Source organism: Gracilinanus agilis, chromosome 4 (assembly GCF_016433145.1).
Source record: "Gracilinanus agilis isolate LMUSP501 chromosome 4, AgileGrace, whole genome shotgun sequence".
In the NCBI taxonomy this organism is placed as follows: domain Eukaryota; kingdom Metazoa; phylum Chordata; class Mammalia; order Didelphimorphia; family Didelphidae; genus Gracilinanus; species Gracilinanus agilis.
In genome coordinates, this window is record NC_058133.1 from 458,115,325 (window position 1) to 458,137,526 (window position 22,202).

At 38.0% G+C, this 22,202-nt stretch overlaps 2 protein-coding genes across 2 annotated transcripts in view; one reads left to right on the top strand and one right to left on the bottom strand.

The window, feature by feature from the left end:
* STXBP3 (syntaxin binding protein 3) overlaps positions 1-10,799 on the top strand; it is a 73,161-nt gene extending 62,362 nt beyond the window's left edge. The window contains exons 17-19 of the mRNA XM_044672233.1: positions 4,914-4,999; positions 7,215-7,363; positions 8,567-10,799. Coding sequence (XP_044528168.1) covers positions 4,914-4,999; positions 7,215-7,363; positions 8,567-8,658 — 327 coding nt within the window. The 3' untranslated portion in view covers positions 8,659-10,799. The remainder of the gene's footprint in view (positions 1-4,913; positions 5,000-7,214; positions 7,364-8,566) is intronic.
* A 5,469-nt stretch (positions 10,800-16,268) lies between these two features.
* AKNAD1 (AKNA domain containing 1) overlaps positions 16,269-22,202 on the bottom strand; it is a 39,042-nt gene continuing 33,108 nt past the window's right edge. The window contains exons 15-17 of the mRNA XM_044675504.1: positions 19,459-19,540; positions 18,218-18,353; positions 16,269-16,400 (exon numbers count right to left, since the gene is read on the bottom strand). Of these exons, the coding sequence (XP_044531439.1) occupies positions 16,269-16,400; positions 18,218-18,353; positions 19,459-19,540 (350 nt within the window). The remainder of the gene's footprint in view (positions 16,401-18,217; positions 18,354-19,458; positions 19,541-22,202) is intronic.

Genomic DNA, 22,202 nt, shown 5'->3' on the forward strand with positions numbered 1-22,202 from the left:
CCAGATTAATAGCCTCCAGGCCCAATTGTCAACTAGTTTATAGATAATAGATCAATAGGGTCTCCAATCCCCAATCCTTGAACTTGTTATCCTTTCCCTGTTAATAGATAAAGGATGTTCAATAAGTACCTTCCTGAGTGGTCTGTCTGTCATGGCCCTTGGGAAGGGAGTCAAACACAGATCCTAAACATTATCCAAGGCAGATCATTAGCCCAATATTAATCTATCCAACCCCAGGTTGGACCTGGAAAAGTTACCCATCTATCTAACCCAGTGATTCCCAAAGTGGGTGCCACTGTCCGCTGGTAGGTGCTACAGTGATCCAGGTGGGGCAGTGATGGCCAAAGGTGCATTTGGGGGTAGTGAATAAGTGTAAGGGGGTGGTGATAGTATGTGACAGGGGGCGCTAAATAATATTTTTTCTGGAAAGGGGGCAGTAGGTCAAAAAAAGTTTGGAAACCACGGATCTAACCTCTTGAGGGTCCTTACTGGGCAGCTGTTAGAGAGAAAGGGATAACTTACAGCAGCAGTCAGGAGTGATCAGAGTAGGTGTTCCTCCCATCAACTGCAGCTGTGGAGAGTACAGATAGATACATCAACATCATTGTACCCTTTATAGGCATAACAAAGGGAATATGTAGATGGTAATCATAACTGTGAGTGTAAATAAGACAAACTCACCCATAAAATAGAAGTGGATAAACGAGTGGATTAAAAACTAGAATTTTACCATATGTTGTTTACAAGAAATATATTTGAGGCAGGTAGACACACACAGAGTAAGGGTAAGAGGCTGGAGCAAAATTTGTTGGGCTTCAACTGAGACCAAAAGAAAAAGCAGGAGTAGCAATCATGGTCTCAGACAAAGCCAAAGCAAAAAGAGATGGGGAAGGTAATTAAATCTTGATAAAAGGTAGTATAAACAATGAAAAAATGTTGGTACTTAACATATCTGCACCAAATAGTAAAGCATCCAGTTTTTTAAAGGAGAAACTAAAGGGGCTTAAGGAGGAAATAGATAGTAAAACTATACTAGTTGGAGACAGCAACCTTATATCATGGTTATGGTAAACCTATGACTCGCATGTCAGCACTGACATGCGTAGCCATTTTTGATACACAGGGCCACATACCTAAGATGAAATAATTTGCTGTAGTGTAGTGTAGACACTCTGGGCACTATAGATGACAATTCTACCTATATTCATTTACCTATTTTGGTTTATTAAATACAGCTATAGATTACAATTATACATTTTTATTATTTAAACTATAAATATCGTGAAATTATGGGGTTTTTTCTCAAAGTGACACACCACCCGAGTTATGCTTGGTTTTTTGGTGAATTTTGACAAACCAAGCTCAAAAGGTTGCCCATTACTTTTATATCAGAAGTAGATAAATCTAGCCAAAAAATAAATAAGAAAGAAGTAAAGTGAATGAAATTTTAGAAAAGTTAGATTTAATAGTTAATCTGAAGAAAATTGAATAGGGATAAAAAGGAATATACCTTCTTTTCAGCAGCACATGGTACATATACAAAAATTGACCATTTACTAGAATATAAAAACTTCACAACCAAATGCAGAAAAGCAGAAAATAATAAATGCAACTTTTCAGATCATAATGCAATAAAAATTAAAACCAATAAGGGTTCATGGAAAGGCAAATTTAAAATTAATTGGAAACTAAATCTAATTCTTCAAAACAGATGGGTCAAAGAACAAATCATAGAAATAATCACTCATTACATTGAAGAGACAGTGAGGAGATAGCATATCAAAATTTATGGGATACAGCCAAAGCAGTACACAAGGGAAAATTTATATCCCTGAATGCTTATATCAGTAAAATAGAGAAAAAGAAGATCAGTGAATTGAGCATGCAACTAAAAAAACTAGAAAAAAAAAAACAAATTAAAAATCCCCAGTTAAAGACTAAATCAGACGTCCTAAAAATCAAAGGAGAAATTAATAAAATTGAAAGTAAAAGGAATATTGAAATAATAAATAAAACTAGGAGCTAGTTCTATGAACAAAAACAAACAAAATAGAGTATTAGTTAATTTGACTTAAAAAAAGAAAGAATAAAATTAAATTAACTGTATCAAAAATGAAAAGGGTGATTTTACCTCTAATGAAGAGGAAATTAAAGCAACTATTAGGAGCTGTTTTGCTCAATTATATGACAAATCTGATAATCTAGGTGAAATGGATGAATATTTACAAAATATAAATTGCTTAGATTAACAAAAGAGAAAATAGAATACTTAATCCTGTCTCAGAAGAAGAAATTGAACAAGCCATCAGTGAACTCCCCAGGAAAAAATCCCTATCAAACATTTAAAGAACAATTAATCCCAATATTATACAAACAAATTATTTGGCAAAATAAGCAAAGGAGTCCTACCAGATTCTTTTTATGACCCAAATTTGATGGTGATATCTAAGCCAGGAAGACCAAAAACAGAGAAAGAAAATTATAGACCAATTTCCTTAATGAACATTGATACAAAAATCTTAAATAAAATGCTAGTAAAGAGACTACAGCAATATATCACAAGCATTATTCCCTACGACCAGGTGGTATTTATACCAGGAATGCAAGGATGGTTTAATATTAAGAAAACCATCAACATAATTGATCATATCAATAATCAAACTAACAAAAATTACAAGATTTTCTTAATAGATGCAGGAAAAAAAACCTTTGACAAAATACACCTATTCCTATTGAAAACACTAGAAAACAGGAATAAAAGGGCCTTGCCTTAAAATAATAAGTATTTATTTTAAACCATTAGCAAGTATCATCTGCAGTGGGTATATGTTAGAAGCCTTCCCAGTAAGATCAAGAGTGCAAGGATGCCCATTATCACCACTGATATTTAATACTATTCTAGAAATGCTAGCTTTAGCATTTAGAGAAGAAAAAGAATTGAACGAATTAACGTAGGCAATAAGGAAACTAAACTATTACTCTTTGCTAATGATATAATGATATGCTTCAAGTATCCTAGGAAATCAACTAAAAATAATTTGAAATAATAACTTTAGCAAAGTTGTAGGATACAAAATAAACCCATATTAAATCATCAGCATTTCTATATATTTCCAACAAAACTCAGCACTAACAGTTAGAGAAACGCCATTTAAAATAACTATAGACAATAGTAAATATTTGGGAATGTATTGCTAAGACAAGCACAGGAATTATATGAACACAATTACAAAACACTTTTTACACAAATAAAATTAAATCTAAACAATTGGAAAAACATTAATTGCTAATGGGTAGGCTGAGCTAATAAAATAAAAATGACAATCCTGCCTAAATTAGTTTACTTATTCCGTGCCATACCTATTAAACTACCAAAAAACTGTTTTATAGAACTAGAAAAAATAATAACAAAATTCATCTGAAAGAACAAAAGGTCAAGAATATCAAGGAAACTAAAAAATGTGAAGGATGGTGGCCTAGCGGTACCAGATCTTAAATTGTATTATAAAGCAATAATAATCAAAACAATCTAGTTCTGGCTTCCTACAAAAAGACCTTTGGCAAACCCCTTATCTTCTCTGGGCCTCAGTTTCTTCTTCCATATAAAGATGTGGTTGAATTAAATGACTTTTCAGGTTCCTTTCACCTCTAAATCCATGATACTCTGAATTCATAGGTGGTAAGTAAGTGATGGCAGCATCTATAGTTTTGAATTTCTAGAAATTGCAAGGAGGAAAGAAAAGAAAGAGAATGTTAACTTGAGGGGACGGCAGTAAAAAGTTTTAGTTATTATTGACTTTCTGTTTTGTCTTTTTTTTTTTTTTTTTTTTTTTTTTTTGTCTTTAACACAAAAGGTGAGGGCAGAAGGCAGAGGGCAGAGGAGACTGAAGCCAGGGCATGGGAAAAGGGTAAAAGAGAAGTTTCAGGGAGGGACAGGAAGGGAAGATAACTTTTAACACATAGTAGTCCTAAAGAAAAATAGGGAACAGGTCATAGACTTGGCTGGAGTTATTGTTAGGCCAGGAAGAGGAGCTGCCTTATCTTTAAGCTCCATTGCATATGGGAATGAAAAGTTAAAAAATAGACAAAAAATAAAAGTTTTTTGAAGTGTGAAGAGGGAGGATTGGAAGAGGAGCCCATTTTGGACAACTAAGCTAAAAGGCAGAACTATTTGCTGAGAGAAAAGTTGGGGGTTTGAGTAGAGAAATTTATACTTACAGATGAATGAAAAAGTTAGTAAAAGATGCTGCACTTAGTCCTGAAAAATGTCCGTCCTGAGCTCCCTCATTTGTCTTTCTCTTTACCTTAAAATCTCTGACTTTACTCAGTTTCCTTTCATCAGGACCTCAGTCACAGAATTTCAATGGTTGAAATTTCAGAAATCATCTAATCCAACCTTTACCTCAACAGAAATCTCTTGACATTGCTAGCATCTAGTGATGGGATAGGGAGAGTGGAGAAGGAACGAGCTCATTACTTTATAAGAATGCATCATGCTTTGGGATAGCTAGCAATAACTAGTTTTTTCCTTGTATGGACTTAAAATCCACACCTCTGCAACTTTGGTCCATTGCTCAAACTTCTGCTCTTTGGGGCCAGCTCAAAACAAATCTTATTCCTCTTCATGTGACAGCCTTTCACATACCCAGATAGCTTTAGTGTTTCTATTACATCTTTACTTCTCTAGACTAAGCATTCCAGATTCTTTCAGCCAGTCCTCTTACTACATCTTTGTCTTTAGTCTTAGTCTACCTCTTGGCCCAGCTGAGGCACATCTAGAATCATTTCATGGTGAGTTTAGAAAACCAAGTGTGCTTAGCAGTGATATTAATAACAATCTGATTTTTTTTTCTGAAGGAAAATATGAAAGCGCATTTCAAATTCTTAATGATACTAACTTTTTCCCTCCATAGGATGCCATTGATAACAGGCTGGAGTCAAAGGAGTGGCCTTATTGTTCCCATTGCCCCGCAGTATGGAATGGGTCAGGAGCTGTAAGGTAAGTTGTTCAGGTGCTTAAGCAAAAGTTCATGAAGTTTCCAAAAATGCACTTTTTAAAAAAGCACACAAGAACTCTGTAGTGTCCTTCTGTTGAGTTAGACTAACATATAATATGCAATATTCCTCTAAAAGGAGCCATGATAAATGTTTTAAATGGGTCATTTTCAGTAATCTAAAATTTTGTTTGATGGAAAATGTTTTAGCTTTTCTGTGACTAGGAATTTAACTCTCAGACCGCATAAGCCCTATCTTCTACAAAATTGCTTTCTAGTTTGTCATTGGTTTTAGAAAAGACATTTTTAAAAATGAAAAGTAAGGGGGCAGCTGGGTGGTTTGATGGATTGAGAGCCAGACCTAGAGACAAGAGGTTCTGGGTTCAAATATGAACTCAAACACTTAACTAGTTGTGTGACTCTGGACAAGTCATTTGACCCCCATTGCCTAGCCTTACTGCTCTCCTGCTTTAGGACCAGTATATAGAATTGATTCTAAGAGAGAAGGTAAGGGTTTAAAAATATATATATATTTGTTACATCTGTATTATCTGCTTTGTCCTATAAAGTAGCAACCATGGTGATGTATTTTTTGCTTCTTTTGTATAAAAACAAAGGAGTGCCCAATTTTTTATTTAACCTTTTCCTCCCTGGTACTTTAGGATGGCAAGAATTAGCATTATGATACTAAAGATTATTGAAATTGGAAATTGAAAAAAGTTGATTATAAAATGTTGTTAGAAGTAATCCTAGGAGCTCTTTTATCCAACCTAGCCAGTTCAGTAATATTTTCCTACAAATCCATTCCCTTCTACAGCATTGTTTTAAGATCACTGTCTTGAAAGCCTTGAAGAATATATTTAAAATAGCCAGCAAGCTCTTCTGTTGTTTTTTAAGATATGCAAAATGGTCCACATGTGTTATGCCCTTTAGAGCTTATAAGAACTCTGAGGAAAGTGCTGTTTTCTACCCTCATTTGGAGATGAGGAGATTGAGACTGAGACTTGCCTTAGGTCACACTGCCAGCTAGCGTCTGACTGGATTAGAGCTCAGAACTTGCTGACTTCAAGTCCAATATTCTATCGCCACCTAGCTGCCAGCCTAAAATTTATACAAGACCTTTCTCTTAAATCCAAAGATAATGAATGGATGAATGAAAAGGCATTTATTAAATACTATGTGCCAGACATTATGCTGTTGGGGATACACACAGAAATATGAGGCATTCCCCCCTTTTAAGGATCCTGTGTTTTCATTAGGGAGATAACCCACAAAGGAGGTGAATGACTAGGCTTGAAGGTCCCTACCATCTGCCCTGTCTCTGCACTACAGATACCCAGACAAACTGCTTTTACTCTGCCTTCAGACCTACAGACAGTGTCCTCTCCCTGCCATAGTACTCTCGAGACCATTGCCATAAATTATTTATCCCTCTTAGGTAGAAATTGTCCAGTTTTACAAGGCAGAGATCTGAGACACACAGAGATTCAAGTAAACTGTTCAGAGTCCTAGAATCTCAGATTTGGAAGGGTCTTTCCAATCTTCCCATTATCCAACCTCTATCTGAATAGCATCCCTTGATAAGAAGTCCTGACCTCTGGTCCCATGGCATGAACTGCACTCCCTTTACTGTACGGCTCCCTCCCTCTATACAAACTCTCCCATCTCAGTGAACCAAAGCCAGTACTGTGGGATGAAGGCACATCACGAGCTACCCTCTTCTGGACAGCCGGCCTCCCGTGTGCCACGGTTCACTGTATCTCACTTGAAGCAGACGGCCCACAGGAACTCCGAGTCATTATCCATGGAAAGTGGCATCTGAATGCTGTCCTTATTCTGTTCTTGTAAAGTTGGTTTTTTAATCCAAGTGCGGCACTTTGTATTTATCTCTACTAAATTTCATCTTACTAAACTCAGCCTAGCTTCATAGCCTGGCAGGATGGTGGATTTGAACTGGTATCCAGAGTTTTCTCTCTCCTTCCCAACTCCACGCCATCTGCACGTTTCATAATGTGGCTAGACGAGGAATTGCGCGTTCTTGGGACTGTGAAAACTGTCGCTAGAATGTCTCCTCTTTGACTAGATTCCCTGTGGTGGGCTTATTTTGACAAAACAGTCCGTCACTGGCATCATGTGAATATGTAATTGGCCTTAAAATGTGCAGAGCGTCTCACGTTACGTCTCACAGTGACTACAACACAGCTTCGTTTTGTCCTTCAGTGCTCGTCAGAAACCCAGAACGAATTACTTAGAGGATCGGAAGAACGGTTCAAAGCTGATTGTCTTCGTGATAGGAGGAATTACATATTCCGAGATGCGTTGTGCTTATGAAGTTTCTCAGGCACACAAATCTTGTGAAGTTTTTATTGGTGAGACTATTTTTAAAGTGAATTATAGAAAAACAGAAATTGGTTTGAAATACTTCGTTTGGAACACTTAGCAATGAAAATGCTTGCTGTTAATATTCTTGAATTGCAGTAGGTAATTCGTAGGATTATTGAGTTAGAGTTGGAAGGGGCTTTGGAGGCCATCAAATCTAAATAGCTTATAGTAAAGAGTAGAAACTAAGGCACAGAGATATTAAGTGACTTGCCTTCAGTAACACAGCTAGTAAGTGTCTGAGTCAGGAGTTGAACTCAGTTCTTCCTAACAAGTTTCTCCTATTTTTGACCTGTAAAACATTCCAGGTTTGGTTTTATCCTTTTCTATTGACTGTGTATCCATTTTATTATCCATGATAGTAAGAAGTAATTTTGGCTACATAAATATTGTTGCCCAGCAAATCATGGATGTGGAATTAATGCCACATACTTTGGAAATCCTCTTGAGACTGTGGACCTGCTACTGGAATGAAATAAGTAAAATCTAATTTAAGACGTTTAATCAAAGGGGCAGGTACAGGTGGCTCAATGAACGGAGAGCCAGGCCTGGAGATGAGAAGTTCCAGGTTCGAATCTAGCCTCACACACTTCCTAGGCAAGTCACTTAACCCTCATCGCCTGGTCCTTACCACTCTTCTGCCTTTGAGGGTTTAGAAAAGAGAGAGAAAAAGTTTAACTGGGTAGCCATCTGAAAAATTTAGAAAAATTAAAAATCGAAGTAATGGAATAGTAGGGAGACTTCCCTACATTCTGTGTTTTGGTCTGCACCCCCGTCCTGCCATCTTGAGTTACAGGATCTGTACTCGAGTACACAGATTGTAAGTAAGCCTCTGACGGCTATGTGACGACATGCCATCACCCTGGCCCTCCCGTGGTTGTTCTGTCACAGTGCAACTGCTGGGGATCCAACTTTGCTCTTCAGGAAATGGCACCTTATAGAATAAAATAGTCCAGGACCCAGGAGTGGGCAGCATTTCCATCGATGATGCAAATCATTCTTGAAAGAAAGATGATTTTTTTACATTAGGATGGAGGCAGATATTAGAAGGGTAGGATATAGAGAATTCATCATTGTTCAGTTACCCAGGATTCTTCTGGTCCTCAGATAAAAGGCTCAGAATAGCTTTGGAAAGACAACCAAATGGATAACTGCTGACTTCTTTAAAAAATGATTCTTTTTTTTCTTACCAGGATCTACTCATATTTTGACACCTCGAAAGCTGTTGGATGATATAAAGATGTTGAGCAAACCCAAGGATAAAGTCTCCTTTAAGGATGAATAAGTTTTTATGCTTGAGGAAGCTTGTCTATACTTTCCACTAAAATATACTAAGGAAACATGGCTGTCATATAATTTAAATGATGTAAATATGTGTATTCAATAACTTCCCAAGACTTTCTTAGGGGCTTTTTTAATAACTTATACATTGCTGCTCTTTAAGGTATTGAGATCAGGTAAGGTATAAAAATGCTTCCCAAAATGGAAAACTTTTCACCCTTGAAATAATATTGAACTTTACAGTGAGTTTTCACAGCCACCTGTGTATATGCTAATGACTTGATAAGGATAATCTATGTTGAAATTTAGTTTTTAGAAAGAAACAGATAAAATTTTAAAAGGCCTTAGGTAATCAAGGTTGGAAAAGTTAGGCTGTAAATTTGTCTTTATGGTAATATGATTTCCAGTGAACAGAATTTTCTCTTAACTAAAATTCAAAATAAAATAAAAGACTCAAATCAATTTATAGAAAAAAGAATTTCACAATTGTCTGGAAAATACCACAGTTGATAAGTTGTATACAATTTTGAAATCATGTGTGTGTTTAAATTAGAAAGGGAAAGGAAAAATAACCATGGAAAGAGATAATAAAATAAACCTTTACTTTGAAATATGACATCTTTGTGTATCAACTACTTTTGGATTAAAGTAGGGTTAATTACACTGTCATTTGTCACTTAAAGTTAATTGACTAAAAAATTAAGTTCTCTGAATATCTAAATGTTCAAATTTATACACAAACATATTGCCTTTAACTGTAAAAATAAGTTATTTGGAACCTTTCCAAGATATTTGTAAACAAAAGTCAGATTGACCCAAATTTCCCCTATTTTGTAGATGTGAAAAAAGATAGTTTGCTTTGGGGACAAGGGATGAGAGCTGGGAATTTTAGCTAGAACTGCCAGAGCCTTATTTTTTAGTCAATAAAATGAGAGGGCTAAATTTTATGACCTCTAATTTCCTTTCCCAATAACAAGTAATTAAGTATCTTATGTCCCAGGCATTGTGCTAAGTGCTAGGGGTTCAAAACTAGAAATAAACAGTCCCTTCCTTCAAAGAACTTATATTCTATGCAGGGATATATCCTAATACAAAAATTAATATTAACTTTTACAACGTAATTTGCAGGGAACAGCACAAGCAGCTGTGGGGAATCAGGAAAGCCTTTGCTTTGGAGGTGGAACTTGAATTGAGCTTAAAGGGAAACAAAGTTCTAACAGATGGAAGTGAGGAGAGAATACCTGGAATATGGTAGACCATCTGTGCAAAAAACAGGGTCTAGGAAGTGACTATTGTATATAAGAAAGAGTAAAAAGGCCAATCTTGGTGGGCTATAGGAAGTAAAGGCAAATAATATATCACTGAGCCAGGAAAGAGGATTGGGATTTATAACAAATGGGGATATTTGTAATTTAATCCTGGGTAACAAGCAGACACTGAAATTTATGAATAGGGGGGAAATGGCATGGTCAGGGTTATGTTTTAGAAACATCTCTTTGGCAGCTGTGTGAAGATTGGAGAGGGGAGAAATCTGATGCAGGGAAACCAGTTAGAAGGCTTTTTTTTTTTTTCATTAAATACGCAAAGCATTTTAAAATATTATCTAATTTCCACCACCTGTGAGGTAGCAAAGCATTATCACAAGAATTTTCATGGAACTTAGCAATACTGAAGTTAGTCAACTAGTAAATTAATATTTAGAGTTTCTAGGGGTACTGTCTTGTATTTTGCTATTTCTCTTCTACATATGGGGAAAATTTGATCTGCTTACCATTCTACAGAGAATAATATCAGTGCTAGGATCAACAGTAATTTTATAGGCAAAAAGTAAAAAAAAAAACAAATGTTATTTTCTCAAATATCTCATTATTTGCTTTGTAACTATCCTAATTTTTAACCAACTTCTAATATTAAAGAACAACCAGTATTTCCCCAACAGAACCCTTTTGTTGATGTTTATAGCTTTCTCCTTAAACTCTTATTTATAAGTCAGCAATTTCTCCTAATTTTCTTTTTCTTTAGCATGATGTATTTTTAAATTTCTACCCATTGTCTCAAATTTACTTATTCTTTAGCAGTTGACCAGATTAAATAAAAATGCTGAGTATTTCCTAAACTTCAAAAAATAAAGCCCATGTTACCTTATTTGTTGCATTTGGTAGTGTTTTTTTTTTCTCAGAGAAAAAGTGGCCATAACTCAACCTTACTCTTGCAACTTGTACAACACAGTCTTTGATAGTAAAATCTGATATGAATTGTCTTAATTTCTATTGCATGGGGAAGGAAATATTGTCAAGAAAACCTATAGCCATCATTTGGAAAGATTTGGAATTCCACATTATTTTTTCAAATATTTCGCTATTTACTTTGAGATTATCATTAAACCCTGAGGTTCAGTTATTGTCTTGGATCTACTCTTCTTTCCATTTTATTATCTGATTTAAATTATTCTTTAGTTTTTTTCAGCATGTTGCTGGGCAGCTAATGTACCTCTTCTGTCCTATAAAAGGCTGTGACTTCTTCAAAAAGAATTTGGAAAATTTCAGAAATGTAAGAAGAAATTTAAGTCATTTTTAATCACTTATAAAGATTTCTCTATAATGGGTTGATAAGCTATAACTATTATTTAAATAAGATATAATAAGAATAGTATTAAGAGCTTCTGCAGGGATGAAAAGAGCCTGTACACTTCTTTGTTCTCTTTGCCATACACTCAAGAGGATGTGACAAGAGGAAACCGAGCCTCTCATCCGTCAGCATCATTACCAAGTGACCCGAGAAGGGAAAGGAGAAAGGCGGGGTGGCCCTAGTCATAACTGCTCTTACTGGAATTTATTAACCCTCTCAGCAAAGTGTTCCCAAACCCACATTAGGAATGTGTTCTGAATATTTTCCCTGTTTATTTCCCCTATTAAGCAATTGTCCAAAGTCTATGGAACATCAGCTTGTCTTGGACCACAGGCTGGGCATGGCTGCAGACCTCTGACTTGTATTTTGTGCCCACAAAATAAAGTCAGATCCTTGTCTCCAAATGTTGAACCAGTTGTTTTTTTTTTTTTTAATTTCTTTCAGAAATTATCTGTTTGAAGCAGAAAACTATATGAAATCATCATTCAGGGAATGTCCACAGCTATGTTGTAACTCTACCTTCTTCCTTCGTATTGTCTAACTCTGACTTCAGCTAAAATGAGTGGCCCATTTATACTCTTTAAAGCCATCACATAGCTGCCCTTCTTGTGTTGTCCTCCCACTAAATGTATGTCAGCGCTGTTATTGGTGTGAGCAGAATGCTTGGCTGCCTTATGATCGTGCCCGAGCCGACTCCCCCAGGCCGCCCACCCTTTAGGTAGAAGGTGGCTTCTGCAATAGTCCAGACAAGGGGTGATGAGGGCCTAATTACAGCCGGGGTGGCCATGCAGTGCAGAACAGCGGGCGTGACGACGTGGAGGTACAATAGGCATCATGAAGGAAATGGACTGCTCTCATCTTATGCTTTTCAAAGATCAGATTTCTGGGTTTTATGAAATTGCAAAGTTCTTTTGGACATCCACCCTTACAGCATGACCTGCCCTCTCCATCTGGATGATATTTCATTTTCAGTGTTCTTTCTCTCATTTCTTCTGTTTCCCACTCTCTGTGCCAGAGGCATCTCATCATGGTACTTGGCCGATCCATTGTCAAAGTCTAATTTGAGATTATTCTCAAAAAACAACCAGTGGTTTTCATAACACTATTATAAACAATTGCAAACAACTGGAAGTAACAGGGACTAATAACAAGGAATGTTTAGATCAATTATGTTAGTCATAATGGAATATTGTAATGCAATTAAGATAAACAAGTATGAAAAATATAGATATCCAGAAGGACATCCAGTTAGATCCCTTCATGAATGGTCATAAAGGATGCAAGCTCTCATACATGTACTCCAGCAAAGATCTATAAAGAACATTCTATCAAATAATTGAGAGACTATGGGGCAGCTGGGTAACTCATTGGATGGAGAGCCAGGCCCAGAGATGAGAGGTTCTGGGTTCAAATTTGGACTCAGACACTTCCTAGCTGTGTGACCCTGGGCAAGTCACTTGACCCCCATTGCCTAGCTCTTACCATTCTCCTGCCTTAGAACCAAGACACAGTATTAATTCCAAGACAGAAGGTAAGGGTTTAAAAAAAAAACCTAAAGAGAAATTACAGTAAGTGCCTTCATCTAGCCCAGAGAGAAGTTTATGGACACTGGGAAAGGCTCATTTTTGCAGAAAGGGGACAAGAAGACTTGAAGTATTTGGACTGGGAAGCTGCAGGCTATTTGGAAACAGCATTCTGTAGTCAGAGTTGGGAGCTGACAGCTCCTAAATTTGGATGTCTCAGTGATACTGAAGTTTACCCCATTCCCACCTGACCTGGCTAACATGAGCAGCACTATAAACCCAAAAAACCCAGGAGGGACCTGGATCCTGATAGCCTTTTGACTGCAGACACTCCAGGGAAAGCAGAAGAAGCCATCTGTGGGGACCCAGGGAATCAAGGCAAGGACCAAACAGAGGCCTAGCCACATCACTGGCGAGTACAGGGAAGGGCAAAGTCTATCCCTTGACGCAAAGACCCAAAATCTAGCTCCAGCAACACCCAAGAGACAAGCCTAAAAGAGAATAAATCCACAACTACATAGAATCTCAGAGGAAAAAAAAAAGATGGCTTAGGCCACATTGAATACAAGAGAACTTAGCAGTAACAAAGCTAGAGATGATCAAAATAAGGTGATTTATAAGTGAAGACTTTTGGAAGAAAAATCTAGGAATATAACTTAGCATGGAAAGTGGCACACTTTACCTAACATATGGATTTTTTGAAAATTAACAAAGTAAAATCAGTAACTCCAGGAGACAACAGGAAATAGAACAAAATCAAAAGTTTGGGGGAAAGAAGAAATGTAAGGTTATCTTCAAAAACAATTGACCTGGAAAATAAGTTGAAAGAAAAAACTAAGACTCACTGAACATTAGCATACTGGGTGGATGTATGATGGTTCAAACACCTATCAATCCATTATCCTTCAATAAAAGCTATATGTGTAAAAGCTAGAGAACTAGCCTTGGAGCCAAGAATATCTGGGTTCAAGTCCCGTCCTTCAGAGGGAGGAAATACTAGCTGTGTCCCGTGCAATAAATTTTCACGAATCCCTACTACCACCAAAATAAAATTTAAGCTAAAGCTTAACCCATACCAAGATCTTTGGGACAGCCCAAGTTTGGCATTTAAAGCTTTTCCAGACTTCTTAGTCCTTTCCACACAAGTTTGCTTCCATCCAGTGATGCTGGCCTCCTTGCTGTCCCTCTCACAACACTCAAAATACCCACTCCGGGTGTTTTCTCCAACTGTCCCCCTCCCTCTTCCATTCCTGGAAGGCACTCTCTCTCTCCTCACCTCCACCTCTTGGCCTCCCTGATTTCAGCTCAAATTCCACCTGCAGGAGACTTTACCCCAATATCCCTCATAGCCCCCCAGCAATAATGCAAGCTTATAGGTCCCCAAAGACTAGGAATTCCCAATTTCAATCTTTGGGTGCTGGATCCTTTTTAATGGGAGATTTTCTTAACCATTCACCAATTAGGGCAGGAAGAGGATCCTGATTTACGGGATTGCCCTGTCCCTAAAGGATGAAAGTGGGGAAGGGAAAACAGGATCATGCCAATCCTGCTAATGCTGTGAGATTTTTAGACCCTGCATATCTAAAGAGAATGGAGAGTATTTTTGCATTTCCTTTAAAGTGTCTTTTTTGTTCTGAGGGAGTCTAAAGAGATCTGGAGGGTTTTTTCTAGGACTTCTGAAAGTCTTTTGCATCTTGGGCATTTTCTGAAGAGGATGAATGACTTTTTTCCATATCTGATTCTCATTTATGTATTAAATGCCTATATGAGAGTTAGATACCCTGTCACCACCACACATGGGGAAAACTAGACATGGATTCTACACTAGCTTGATTGTGATTTCCCAAAGTTTTACTCTGGTGTGGGTGCCATGAGCCAGGCAGGGAGAATAATCCTTTGGGGAGTCAGCCCCTAGATTCAGATTCATGTCATGATTACAGAAGGAGGGGGTTCAGTGGGGATGAGAGAACCATTCAGAGAAAATGATTATGACATAAACACAAAAGACAAAAATAAAACTTTTTTAAAAACCAATATCCTCTAACTCCATTTTATAAATTAAGAAACTGAGAAAAAGCTGAGGGATTTGCCTAAGGTCACACGGATGAGTTACATTATTTTACTGGATTGTTGTGAATAGTGCCATAGCAATGTGAATTATTATTTCCCATCTGGTTGTGCTTCAGGATTCATCATGTCTTCTACTGTCTCATCATCCTGAAAGACAACTCTGAAACTCGTGCCACTGGGTCCCCCCTCCCTCTAGTTGGATAAGAGTAGACCCTGTTCTTCCCAGATCATTTTAGTTGCCCTCCTGGACTTCATTCTCCTACACTGGCTACTATCAAACCCCGACCCCCACCCTGTCCCATTTTCAGTTTCTTTTTAATGTGTTGTCTCCTCTATTCAATTGTGAGCTTCTAGAGGGCAAGGACTGTCTTTGGCTTCCTTTGGTATCCCCAGTACTCACAGTGCCTGACACACAGTAGGCACTCAATAGATATTTATTGACGGACAACAACAGAGCTAAGATGATAATCTGGAGTACCTAGTTCCCTCCCAGTCTCCTCCACTTTACATTATACTGTGTTACTGTATATGCAAAGTGATTCATAACAAAGTTTGAAAACAAAAATGAGTTCACGTCTTTGGGGATTGCTAAAGTCTGGGAGTCTTCAGGAAGTATATCAGAGATGGGATGCATGGAGGGAATGATTGCGGGGAAGAAGACAGCCACACGAAAGGGAAGAAAACCATCTTTGTGATAAAAATACAGGGGGAAAAGCAAACAGTAGAAGCTGAATCCACTGAAATCTTCCTTGGATGCATCATGTTGTAGAGAAGACCCTGAGTGAAGCACAAACTCTGGCTCGTTCTACCAAGCTTGAGAAGGCTTCAAGCATGAGCCTGACAGTACAGTACACTGCATGTCCTTTTCTGAGAGGTTCCGTTACCAGGGTTGGCCACCAGGTGATGGGATTTTTCTTTTCAGACACAGTAACTCAAGGAAGACCATCCAAAGGGCAGAAAGCTGGTGATCTTTGAAGTACTGAGGAATCAGATTTGTAGAAGCTGACTGTGTGAGACATTGGAAATCTGCTTAATCAACAGCATTCATCATTCAGAATCAATGGCATTTGCAGTTTTAATAAGCACTATTTCCCAATATCATAAACCTCAGATTTGTGCTTATATCTGTATTATAGAAAGGCTTTTTTTTCTAATTGGAATTGATTTTCATCAAATAATTGTAAAGTGACCTATTTTGGTTTTAAGAACCAAAGATCGACATTCCCACCCCATCCCATGTAAGCCATTCTCTGTCCCTGAGCTGAGAGACACTCTTTGTAAGAAGCCCAGTTTTCTTCCTAAATTGGGTACTTACTAACAGCAAGTACATCCATTTAGGGAGACAAGGTTTTCTTCACACCTTTCTTCTTTTGGTATTTTGGCCATGCCATAGCTAGAATTTCTGGTGACTTCTACGACCCTGAGCTTTGGCCAGGTCCTCCGCAATCACTTTTATCATTTGCTCAGTTGTTTCTTTTAAACCGATGGCTGTTTTTAGGGCAAGATCCAAAGCAGAATTCAAAATCTGTATGAGGGGAAAATTCATATGTTTTAGTTAGGTAAGTACAACAAATTCTTTCTATTCTGTTTCATCAACACCATTGTTTAAATGCTTTGTTTTAAATGTAGTTGGAATGGGTGATTGCTTGTTTTTGATGGATTTAGTCCATTTCTTCACAGGAAGCCAATTTCTATGCAGTTTGGTTTCCAAGGAAACCAGCCAAGGATAGAATATATTGTTAAGTGAATAGCTAAAGGTTTGGGCAGAGACAATAATGATGAGCAGCACCCTGAAGGTCTAGACAGCAGGGTCAGGCTAAGTTGGTCCCTACTGAGGGGAAAGAAGTTTGAGAGGCACAGGAGGAGAGAAAGCAGGTCAAATATAAATAAAGAGCCTAATGGAAAACAGTGCCAACTGAGGAAACTTATCTGAAAATGGGCTTGTGGACCAGCACTCATGATGAGAAAATTCTGAGCTCTTTTAGAATAATGAAAAGTGGCTGAAGAGCTAGCTAGGTGAGTGTACCTACAGATTTTCTTTGGGAAGGAAGGGAGGGAGGGAGGGAGGGAGAAAGGAAGGAAGGAAGGAAGGAAAGGAGAGGGAGGGAGGAAGGAAAGGAGAGGGAGGGAGGAAGGGAGAGGAAGAGAGGGAAGAAGAAAAAAGAGGAAGGGAAGAAAGGCAGAAAAGGAGGGAAGGGGAGATGAAGGGAGGAAACATTTATTAAATGATTACTATGTGTCAGGAGAGATTCTTTCACTTAGAAGTGAGAGGGAGTAGAGATAAAGTGAGAGGGAGTAGAGATGAGTAAGATTAGATTATAAACTATTTGAGGGCAGGGACTGGTTTTTTGTTTTTGTTTTTTTCCCTCTTTCTGTATCCCCAGTGCTTAGCATGGTTTCAGGCACATAACAGATACCTAATAAATGATTATTGACTGACTGAAGGCTTCATGACAAAGATGGCACAAAGCTGGATTTTGAAGAAAAGGAAGGCATTCAACAGGTGGAGGAGTCCATTTTAAAACTAGAGGGTAGTGTGAGTAAAGCCACAGATACAGGAGAAGATCCAAGAGAACAAGGAACATAGACTAGTAGTCCAGTTTAAGTGGAATATAAAATATTCAAAGGAGAATAGTATAAAATGGGATGAATAGGTAGATTGGATAATATCTAATAATAATAATAATAATAGCTAATATTTATATGGTTCTTTAAGGTTCGCCTAGTATTTTACGAATATCTCATTTTATCTTCACTACAACCCAGAGAGGTAGTTGCTATTTTTATCCTTGTTTTACAGATAAAGAAACTGAGGCACAGGAAGGTTAACTCAGCCTGGATCATACAGCTGGTAAATTTGGTAGATAATGGGGGCTTATTGAAGGCTTCTGAGCAGAGGAGTAAATGATCTGAGTCATGTAGATGTATAGACAATGGTGTGGTATATTGGTTAGAGAGTGCATAGATAGGAATTAGAAAGATTTAGGAAATTAGTAGTTTAGCTGACCAGAGCAGAAGGCTTGAATAAAGGTGGTTGCAAGAGTTAAAGAGGAAGGACCAGATCCAAGAGATATATTGCAGATGTAGAAAGGCAGGTCAGGATATAACAAAATCCCTGAAAGATTATTTGCTTAGGGCCAACCCCAACAATTCTGTGAATGATTGCATTAAGCAATTTAACTTCCCTTTAAGTTCACTGGTTTACTGAAAACTCTAGGCAGTGGAGAATTTTCAATTCCCTCACATGCCGGGCCAGACATCTAAATTCTGATCGTACCTGAACCTGAAGGCCAAAACCAGTAAGTTGGGAGGACACTCAGACATCCTCGTCGAAATCCTCACCTCTGAATCATCTTTGTTGATATTTTGGATGTTATACAGAGCTTTGCTTCCAGCAATCTTACGGGAGTGACAATGGGGAGAGTTTGCAATTTGATCATAGATGCCTGGGTAGGATTTGGAAAACTTCAGGTTCCGTCTGGAAAAGATGCACACGACAGACACATCATTGCACATACATTTCTCTCCAGAATCAACCTCCTCCCTCACTGTCTTCCAACTTTGTGGTTACTCCTCCCTCTTCTATGTCAGGGTGGTGATTCAGTGGGGCTCCAGTGGTTCCCCAGAACTGGGTCATTCACTCAAAGTCTCTTGCCCTCAGAATTCCATTGTGACTGACCATAAGCAGAGACTCAGTTGCCATGACCATAAAGAATATTTCCTCCAGGAGGGGCAGCTAAGTATTTCAGTGGATTGAGAATCAGTCCTAGAGACGGGAGGTCCTAGGTTCAAAGCTGACCTCAGACATTTCACTTAACGCCCATCGCCTAGCCCACTCTTCTGTCTTGGAACCAATACTTAGTATTGATTCAAAGACATAAAGGTACGAGTTTTAAAAAAATTATTCCTCCAAGAGTGCTTACTTCTTTCCTTTTGGAACAGAGAGGGAGGAATTCTCAAAAGGTCTTCATTTAATAATCATCTTGGTCCAAACCATCCTTCTACCCATTATTTGTTGACCAAACCAAGAGAAAGAACTTGCCAACTACAGTTACCTCAGATTGATGTAATCTAGTAACTGAGAGGCAAGTGGTGGTGGTGGTGGTGATGGTAGTAAAAAGTGGCCAACACCAGAGATTCAATAGAAGTCTCTTCACTCGACTCTGCCTTAGTTCATGGACTCCCCAGGACTCTGACATTGTCCCAGTGGACTTACCCCTCCCCGAGGCTGAGCTCAATACATACCAGGTACAGATAGCTCCCCTCAGCACGTGGATATGATAATCACCAAAAAAAGGCCCTTGTGTGATTTTGCAACCTTTAATACTTCCTGAGACAATGAGGATTTCTGAACTTAAAAGCCTGTCTATATCCTCTTTGATGATGACTGAAGGCATCTGAGAAGGCGAGAGATGCCTAGTTCCCATACTAATCAGCTGTTTTCTTTGTGTCTTAATTTCTTTTTTTTTTTTTTTTTTGTCACTGACATTCATCAATGTTTTCTTTAACCAAACTTGGGGCATTTATCCCTGGCTAGAAAACCATAACACCTAAAGATATGACGAGTCCAAAATATCACTTACTTTCCAGCAAGAGTCATTTCATCTTGACCTTGGGAGGATTTAGAAGTTCTTGGGACATGGTGTTTTTCCGTTTGTGAACAGACTGAAACAATGACCAAGATTAGATTCAAAGTATCAATAATTACCTAAATAAGAAGCTTTCTAAATTCTGAAAAATACTTTCAAAAAGTTTCTCTAGCAGTAGTAATGACTAACTACTAAAATGAGTGATGGGTAACCACAAAAGAAAACATAGAAAGGGATGGAAAGAAGGTTCATCCATCACTGTATAAGACTCTGTGGTGAGTGCTAGGGATTTAAGGATAAAATCAAATAAGTCCCCCCCTTGCCTTCAAGGGGCTTACCTTCTAATGGAGATGGGAAGGAAACACTATGTACCCAAGTGAAGACAAGATAATTTAAGGTGGGAGAGAACGCTAAGGAAATCATGAATGTCTTCCTGTAAGAGATAGTACCTATAGTTAGCCCTTGAAGGAAGGTAAGATTTCTAAGGGGTAGAAGTGAGGAAGGAGTTCAGGGGGTAGAGGAGGAGACTGTCTCTACAAGTGGGTAGAAATAAGAAATGGAACAAGGAATACACTTAATGCTTGTTAACTTCAGTTTGAATATGAACATAAGGAAGAATGGTGAAAATTATGTTGGGAGATATGGTAGGAAATGAAAAAAGCTAATGTTTATAGACTTCAGGAACTTCATACATCTATTAAGGATCCTGAACAGGAGTGATAGAAATGCTTAAAACTTCAATCACCCTTTTTGTCTTAAAAGTTTTCCCCATTGTATCAGAGATCCTTTCCTAGGTGGACCAGCACCTGGCTGGAATCATCCTTTTGTATCTTTCATAAAGCATTAGCCTCTCCCTGATAATCCAGCCTTGAAACTCCTCATTTCCTCATGTCCATGGTAAAGCTAATACATCATACGTCCTGGCCCTTTATTTCCCCAAAAGGTATATAAGACACTCCACCCCCAGTTCTATTGCTCTTTGGAAAATCATCTTTGGCAATGTGTTTTCCCAGACATTGTCTCTGTGTGGCAGCCGAGTCTTACACACTGTCTCATGTCCTGATTAAAGATCTGGTCTTTCCGACTACATAAGTGGTTCTATTTTTTTTTTTTAACATCGACAGCACCCAACCTATAATAAAAAGGAATCTCAACTATAACATCCCTGACAAGTGGTCATCTGCCCACCAATAAGAGGAAAGCTACCATACTCCAAGGCAACCTGTTCTACTTTTGGACAGCTCTGAATGTTAGGAATTATTCCTGATATCAAGACTTAAAATTATTTCTTTGCAACTTTCATTCATTGCCCCTGATTTTGTCCATTGTGAGCAAACAGAACAAGTCGAATCAATTTTTTACTTAACAGCCTGTCAAATACTTAAAGACAGCTAATTGTCACCTCTGGGCTTTCTCTTTCCCCCACCAAATATTACAGATTCCTTCAACTGATCCTCAAATAAAATGCTTAAGGATCTTCAGTATCCTGATTGTTCTTATCCAGACCCCTTCCAAGTTTATCAGTGCCTTTTTTTAAAGGCACCCATAACTTTACCCAATGCTCCAGATGTTGTCTACTAGGGCAGAGTACAGAGGAACTATCACTTCCTTATTCCTAGAAACTGACACTCTTAATACAACCCAAAATTGTAGCAGCTTTTTTTGGCAGCCACATCAAATGGCTGATTTGTGGGAGTCTGTAGTTCATGGAAATCAAAAGATCTTTTTCTACCAAAATGTTTTCTAACTATGCCTTTCTGTACTTGTGAATTTGATTTTCTAAACACAAGTGTAAGACTTATCAATATTTTATCCCTGTGGAATTTCAGCCCATTAAATTCAGCCCAATGTTCTGGCCTAAAGGTCAGCAAACTATAGCCCATGGGCCAAATTTGGTCTGCCATCACTATATATATATATATTGTGTGTGTGTGTGTGTATGTGTGTGCATGTGTGTGTAGATATAGCTATATATACCACCAATAGAGATATATGTATGTGTGTGCATGTATGTTTGTATATGTATTTTTATTGCTATCTTTTGTTTTTTACATCATCATAGTTATCCTCAGCATCTCTCTCCTCCTAGAGAGCCATCCCATATAGCAGATACCTTTTTAAAAAACTTATCTATTCTAAGACAGAAGAGGGAAAAGGGCTAGACAATTAGGGTTAAGTGACTTGCCCAGGGTCACATAGTTAGGAAGTATTCTAGGGTAGTATTTGAACCCAGGACCTCCCATCTCCAAGCCTGGATCTGTTTCCACTGAGCCACCTAGATGCCCCACAGATAATATCTTTTAAAGATCAATAGGGGGCAGCNTATATATATATATATATATATATATATATATAGTGTGTGTGTGTGTGCATGTGTGTGTAGATATAGCTATATATACCACCAGTAGAGATATATGTATGTGTGTGCATGTATGTTTGTATATGTATTTTTATTGCTATCTTTTGTTTTTTACATCATCATAGTTATCCTCAGCATCTCTCTCCTCCTAGAGAGCCATCCCATATAGCAGATACCTTTTTAAAAAACTTATCTATTCTAAGACAGAAGAGGGAAAAGGGCTAGACAATTAGGGTTAAGTGACTTGCCCAGGGTCACATAGTTAGGAAGTATTCTAGGGTAGTATTTGAACCCAGGACCTCCCATCTCCAAGCCTGGATCTGTTTCCACTGAGCCACCTAGATGCCCCACAGATAATATCTTTTAAAGATCAATAGGG